The 7525-nt window shown below is 54.8% G+C and overlaps 1 protein-coding gene across 1 annotated transcript in view; it reads left to right on the top strand.

Annotated features, from left to right (window-relative positions):
* AES (amino-terminal enhancer of split) overlaps positions 1-6236 on the top strand; it is an 18704-nt gene extending 12468 nt beyond the window's left edge. The window contains exons 3-7 of the mRNA XM_014533693.1: positions 1107-1170; positions 2446-2490; positions 3138-3200; positions 4977-5051; positions 5140-6236. Of these exons, the coding sequence (XP_014389179.1) occupies positions 1107-1170; positions 2446-2490; positions 3138-3200; positions 4977-5051; positions 5140-5361 (469 nt within the window). The 3' untranslated portion in view covers positions 5362-6236. The remainder of the gene's footprint in view (positions 1-1106; positions 1171-2445; positions 2491-3137; positions 3201-4976; positions 5052-5139) is intronic.
* The last annotated feature ends 1289 nt before the right edge of the window (positions 6237-7525 follow it).

Raw genomic sequence — 7525 nt, forward strand, 5'->3', positions numbered from 1 at the left:
AAATTGGCCAGGGCTGGGTTTGTTTGTTTTTAATGTAGCAACAAATGAACTTTAAAAAAAAAATCCGAAAACAAACTCAAGACGGGGGAGTGTCACAACAACCCTAGCCATGGCTCATCTCTGAACTGGCTGTACAGTTATGGTCAGTCTGGCAGAGTGACACACAGGATCCTGGGGTGACTGCGATCAACAAGCATTTATTGGGGGCTAAAATATGCCAGGCATTATTCTAAGAACATTCCTGATTTAATCCCTTTCGTTTTCATCTTCCCACCAGGGAGGTTGGTACTTTTAACAGGCACAGAGACTGAGGCCCAGAGAGGTAGAAAGGTTTGCCCAGAGTCACACAGCATCCGAGTCCCAGGGCTGAACTTTGAACCCAGTCTGTCTGGATTGAGTCTGTACTGTCGGACGGACTCAATCCAGACAGACTGGGCTTTCCTGCCTTTCCCCCAGGAGGCCTTCATGGTGGGGGTGGGGGAAGCTTTAATAAATGCCTGAAGCTCCTCCTTGCTTGGGGGAGCTTGAGAGAGGCCAGGGGGTCCCCATCTCTTATTACCCAACAGTAGAACTTTTACCCCCTGGTGAAATCAAGGCCAGAAGAGGGGCTGGGCCCCATTGGAGATTACTTGGTGAGTCCAACCCAGGGCCCTATCGGTCAGCCCCTGGGCCTCTCCTGGGCCCCTTCACAGTTTCTATTTGTCCTTCCCCTGTTGGAGTTTTCCCCTGTGGTTAGAGTGTGGCTCTGAAGCCAGCTTCCTGGCTCTGTGACCTTGAGCCAGTTACTCAACCTCTCTGGGCGTCCATTGCATCATCTGTAAAATGAGTGATGCTCACAGTACTGGTTTGGGGGATGGGTAAAAGGTTGTTTGAATCCCTGGCTGACCCCACAGGATGTTTGCTCAGACTTGTTATTTTTATTATTATCACTATCGTTTTCTCCACCACCAGATCTGCAAGGCTGGTTTCTTAACCCCCATTTTACAGTTAGGGAACTTGAGGTTCCCCTCACCCTATCCTCACAGAGGAGGTCGTGTTGTGTGTGTCTCCTGTCAAAGTTTGGGGGTAAGCCCAGCCCCCACCCCCTGTCCCATGTTCTTTTTCAGCCTGAAGCTCGAATGTGACAAGCTGGCCAGCGAGAAGTCGGAGATGCAGCGTCATTATGTGATGGTGAGCCGGCTGAGGCCCGGTGGGTGGGGGTGGGGGGAGCCCAGACCGTCCTGCAGCACCAGCAGCTGCCGCTGAAACCTGGCCACCTCCTCTGGGAAGTGTGAGGATTCAGGGTCCACCTTGCTGGCCTGGCTGCAGGCCCAGGCGGTGGTGGATTTGCCAAACCGCCGGGTTGCAGCCTGGGCCTGCCAGGTCCCCTGGCTGTCCTTGGCAGCCGGCAGAGGAGGCAGCGGCTGTGGAAGCCAGGAACTGACGTGGGGGAGCAGCCGGATCCCCGCCCCCACCATCCAGGCATCCCATTGCTTAACCCCTCCTCTCCCAAGCTTTGGAAAGAGGACTCCTGGGCTTTCCTCCCCTGCCCCCCAGGAGGCTGACACCTTTGAGGTCGGTGGGAGGGAGGGGGTAACAAGGCATCCTTCCCACTGACATTTGAGAGCCTGTCCATCCACACTGCCAGAATCACTTGCTGGTTCATACTCACCAGGTGGTGAGTTCCACATCAAAAAACCCTTGCCTTGGCCCAGTCTCTAGCCCAGCTCTCCCGGGCTGTGGGGGAGGCAGAGACTGACACTACAGCTCCCAGCTCCAGAAGGAGGGGGCTGGGGGACGCCAGAGGGAAGCCCCTGCTTGGAGAATTGGGGGCATTGCCCCTGGGGTCTTGAAGAATGAGTAGGAGCTTGGGGGTTGGAGGAGGGAGGACAAAGGACTAAGCAAAGGCCTAGGAACCACTGGGCTTTGGTGGGGGGGAGGGTGATGGGAAGCCATGAGAGGGTTTAGAACAGGGGAGGGAGCAGGGTTAGATCTGGGGCTTGGAGAAGGGGGCTCCTGGCTCCAGAGCCAAGCCCAGCAGGCTTTGTTTATCTTCCATTATTTATACCCAGGAAGGCAAACTTCCCTGCAGTCTGGGGCCACCCGCAGACAAGACACATAAAGATAAAAGATTAGGAGCCCTGGAATGTGTGTGTGTTGGGGGGGAGGTGGGGCTGGATGATTCTTTCAGAAACCAGGGAGTCAGGCTGCTGCTGAGGCCCTAGAGCTCCCTCAGCTCTGGAAGCAGCCCCACCAGGCACCTGGGCCCATTCCGGGTGTGGGTGCCTCCCCCCTCCTTCTATCTCCCTCCCACCTGCCTGTCTCCATCGCTCCCTACTCCATGCCTCTCTGCTTTTCCCCTGCTCTGCCTCCCCCTTTGTCTCTGTCACCGTATCTCTTTGTCACTTGAGCCCCCCCCACCTTTCACCAGCCCCCATTTCTTTCTCTTTGTCTCCCCTCTTGCAGTACTACGAGATGTCCTATGGCTTGAACATTGAGATGCACAAGCAGGTACGCCCTCTCGCTCTCTCCATGGCACCCCCAGGCAGGTAGGAGCCCGCCCCTTGGCCGGATGCCAAGCCTGCCCTGGTGCTCAGATCTTGTTCCCTCCCAAGCACCCCCGTTCTTTCTCAGGTCTCCCTGGGAGGTTGTTCTGCCTGAGGAGGAGGGGCAGAGGCCTTCCCTAGATCTGCCACCCCTTTGTGACAGTGGCAGGCGGGTGACATGTTCTCACACTCACTCACTTGGTAAGACCCGAAGATTGCTTCTCGTCCTCCGGCCTTGCTTTAGCCATCTCTGCCCTGAGGAGGCCACTGTCAAGGATGTCACAGAATAATAATGCCACTGCGCTCTGCCCTGTCTTCCTCCCACGGAGTGCTCACTACCTACCAGGCGCTGGGCGTCATCTTCCCAGGGCCACCCACATCCTGAGTGGCCCAGCCTGGGTTCTGGACTGGGCCTGCACTGTTAGCTGTAGGGCTGAGCACCAGCCTCAGATCCTGCCTTTGCCACTGATGAGATGCCGGCGGGGTCCCAGGTGTTGATCCCACCCTGGGCTAAGCTGATCCCTCTTAGTCAGAACCCCGGGCCTCTGGGGCTGGTCTGCACCTGCGCTTGGGAGAGAACTAGGGACTAAAGAGTCTGTGTGTTTGTTTTAGGCTGAAATTGTCAAGAGGCTGAATGGGATCTGTGCCCAGGTCCTCCCCTACCTTTCCCAAGAGGTAAGCTGGGTCCCCGGGGGCTTAGAGAAGAGGCGATAGATGGGCCATGAACTTGCTCCAGGTCCTCCCCACTGCAGTCACCTGGGCAGCAGTGATCTGGGCGCCCCGGGGCACATGCCTCCCCTCTCTGGACCTCCCAGCTACTAGTCAGCCTGTGCAGAAAAATCCCCAGGCTGGAGAACCCCCAGGGGTGCAGGGCTGGGGAGGGAGGGGCCTCACCCTACTCTGGAATTCCTAGCCTGAGTGAGTCATTTCACTGTAAAAATGTCAGCTATGCCAAGGGCTGCACCAGGAGTTTTTTTTCCTTGTTTTGCTTCTACCTTTCATCCTCCTGAGATTCACCTGCCAGGCCCTGTGGGCTGCTTCACGCTAGGGACAAGCGGTGTGTGCGGGAGGCACTCTGCACACACACAAAGACATACAAAGAGGCAGCTAAACAGATGCAACACACAGATACACACGGTGCACATACCCATAGGCACACACAGATACATGTTTGTGCAACAGGTGCAGAGACACGCACACGTGCACAGATACAAACGTGGATATGGACACGGATACACAAGCAGACACAGCTGCATACACAGATGTATACAGATGAGAGGCACACAAGCACACATCCAGGAGAACCAGGCGCCCCGTTCTTCCTCCCACAGCTGCATACACAGATGTATACAGATGCGAGGCACACATGCACACATGCACACATCCAGGAGAACCAGGCGCCCCGTTCTTCCTCTTCTATTTTTGGGGGTTCTCAGACTCTTGGTGTAAGACCCGCTCCACAGAGACCCCACACCTGTGCCCCACCCGACCGAATAAGGCCCAGCTGCTGCTCTCTGCCAGGTTTACTGTTGATAATTCATCATTCCCTCTTTAAGCCCTACCCGTATCTCAGGGACCTTTAGGGGATGTGTGTGCCTTGGGACCATTCCAGAAGGACACCATAAAAATCCCAGAGAAGAGGGTCTGGGAGCCCTCAGACCTAGACTTGTGCTTACTTTTCATGTCGGGGCTTCCCAGCAGCCAAGGCAGAAAGGAAGACAGATTCTAGCATCTGAGAGCAGGAGAGACTGACTTTCAAGGAGGGGTGGGAACAGGTGGGAGATATTCCCTAAACCTAGACTCATACCCCAGCCCTGCCAGAATTCATGGCCAGGGACAGGGCGTGTGCGGGGAGGACAGGAGCTTGGATTAGCACATCTCCCAGCACAGTCTCTGAGCTCTTGAAGGAACAAGACTTCCCCGTACAGCCCTATCCGGTTTGGCTCAGTGGCTAGAGCATTGGCCTGTAGACTGGAAGGTCCCAGGTTCGATTCTGGTCAAGGGCATGTACCTTGGTTGCGGGCACATTCCCAGTAGGTGGTGTGCAGGAGGCAGCTGATCGATGTTTCTAACTCTCTATCCCTCTCCCTTCCTCTCTGTAAAAAAATCAATAAAATATATATTTTTTAAAAAGACTTCCCTGTACAGTTGGCCAGGCCGTGCATTGCACTTTTCTTTGCACGTGGCATCATGATCCAAGGTTTCTCTCCTCAGCCAAAGGCCTTTTTTTCCCTAAGTATCTGGCCCCAACCCCTTTGGGTTTTCTGTGCATCTCCATTTGTCCCCATTTTCCAGATGAAGAGACTGAGGCTTGGTGAAAGGAAGCGGCTAGAGAGAGGCGGCTTGCTGGTGGGATGGAAAGCCACGGGGGTTGGGATCGCCTAACAGGCCAGGTGGGAGGAGGGCTTCTCCCGGGCTGACACAAACCCCCTGTGTCCTCTCTCTTTCAAGCACCAGCAGCAAGTCTTGGGAGCCATCGAGAGAGCTAAGCAGGTCACGGCTCCAGAGCTGAACTCCATCATCCGAGTAAGTCTGGGGTCTAGGGTGGGCGGGAGGATGACAGGTGGCCAGTGGGCCCGAAGTGGCTAATATCCCCCCTCCCTCTGTCCTGCAGCAGCAGCTCCAAGCCCACCAGCTGTCTCAGCTGCAGGCTCTGGCCCTGCCCCTGACCCCACTGCCCGTGGGGCTGCAGCCACCTTCCCTGCCGGCGGTCAGCGCGGGCACTGGCCTCCTCTCGCTGTCTGCGCTGGGCTCCCAGGCCCATCTCTCCAAGGAAGACAAGAATGGGCACGACGGTGACACTCACCAGGAGGATGATGGGGAGAAGTCAGATTAGCTGGTGGCCGGGATGGGGAGGGTGGGGGACAAAGAGGAGACACAAGATACAGAGAGAGGAATGTTCACTGCAAGACAGTATAGCTCGGGATTGGCTAAACTCCGGTAGTATTTATAGTAGCTGCTGGGGCCTTTAGCCCTGCTTGTGTGCCACCCTCCCCTAGCTTTGCTCTGGCTCCCAGCCTCCCTCCTCCACCCCCCTGCAGCCTGAATGGGTCAATACCTGCTTGTACCACAGATAAGGCAAGCTGAGGCCTGGAGATGCAAATGGGAGGTCAGGTCAGGAGGCAAAACCTCAAGAAGTCTAACACCCCCTGCACTTCCCCATTTTGCACATGTGTAACTGACAGTATGCCTGCTGGGCCCCCGTAGGGCACACCCCAGCCTCCCACCCTGGCACTGCATGCAAACACAATGCTAGCTGCCCCTTCCTGCCCTGGGCACCCCTGTCTCTCCCACCACCTCCCACCCACTCACCTCTGCTAGTTTCAGATGCTCATGCCCACCTGGTCCTCTCTCCTCCTCTCCTCGCCCACCAAGGATGAAAGTTAAGCCAGGATGAGCAGGGTGGGGGTGGGCAACCCAAGATTCCCCTTCTCCCTTTCCCGAATAAAGATGAGGGTACTCAAGTTGTCTTGGTTTTTTTTTTTTCTTTTTCCAGTATACTAGCTTGTCTTTTAAGAAAGGGGATATTAAAAAAAAAAAAGACAAAATGTTTAAAAAAAAAAAAAGCAACACCCACACCTGTGTCTGTATATAGCCTTTTAGACTGTCAGCTTTTGTTGTGTTCAGTCGTTTGAACTCTGCAGAGAAGTGAAAATGCTGTATCGAGGGTGGGCTTAGCTGTGCCTTTCAAATAAAGATGTGAGAAGGTTGGTTGCTGTGTCCCTGCCTCTGTGTTGCGGGCTGCCTGTGGTTCCCCCCCTTTCCCAGGGAGAAGAGGACTTCTTTTATGTCTGGGCTCCCTCCTCTGTTACAGGACCAAATATCGAGAGTCCTAGATGAGTCCATCTTATAAGTGTACTCCCTAACTTGATGCATAGACCAGAGAGGGTCAGCTGGAGGCTGCAGGTCACACAGCCAGCCCAGGTGCTGGAGGGTTAGCAGAGCTGGTTTCTGATTAGCAGGCCCGAAGGCCCCTAAGTGACATTCTTTTCCCTTAGAGCAGAAGAGACTGAGACTGCAGCATCTAACCCCACTGTGCGCACACACGGACCCTTTTTCCAGATCAGAGAATGCAGACCCCCAGCTGAACCTGGACCCCGCCCCCACAAAGAACAGATTGAAGGCCCCCCCCTCACAGGCTGAAGGCCCCCCCTTCCCACCCCCCCGCCCCCCGAGAGAGCCATAAGGAAAGATTTCCTGATGTGGACTTGGGTGGGCATGGGGGTGAGGAGGGTGGGCAGCCATCCCAAATTTGCAAGAGCTTTGCAAGGACTGTATGACACAGAAATCCCACCCTCAGGGAGCTGGAGCACCCAGAGGACTTTTCAAAGTGCAAGGAATTCTCATCTGCCTCCCTAATCCAGTGGGTTCCCATGGGCAGGGGGCAAGTGCACAGAAAGGGAGGCAGGATGATGGGTGGTGACGGCCCACTGGCCTCAGGGAAATGTCTCATGTTGCTAAAGAGAAAAGGAGGAGACTGAGAGGCGAGAGGAGACCGGGTAGTCACACCAGCCTCCTGCTGGGCCCACCTCTCTCACTGTAGCCAAAGCACCTCTGAAGAACACCAGTGTGATAGGGTAACTCACTGCTTACTATTCATCCTTGTGTTGAAAACCACAAATCACACTCGGGGAGTGTAAATGGTTACATCTATTTTGGAAGGCTGTTTGGCACCCAGCAGTGCCCCTATTAGACCCATCCCCCAACAGACATGCCACTTGAGTCTGCCAAAAGACACCAGAGTGTTCAGAACCCTGGAGGTGAGTCATCATGGCCCCAAACTGGAAATTACCAGATGTCCAGTAACAGCAGAACACATAAGTTGTGACATAGTTGTGTTGTGGAATGTTACACAGCCATGAAAAATGTGCTATTGCTACACTCAACACCACGCAGCTCTCATACATAATGCTGAACAAAAGAGGCTGGGTACAAAAAAAAGCATGGTGTGATTCCCTCTATATAAAGAACAAAAGCAGGTCCAAGTGACTTCATCTGGT

The sequence above is a fragment of the Myotis brandtii genome, unplaced genomic scaffold (assembly GCF_000412655.1).
Source record: "Myotis brandtii unplaced genomic scaffold, ASM41265v1 scaffold122, whole genome shotgun sequence".
NCBI classification, from domain to species: domain Eukaryota; kingdom Metazoa; phylum Chordata; class Mammalia; order Chiroptera; family Vespertilionidae; genus Myotis; species Myotis brandtii.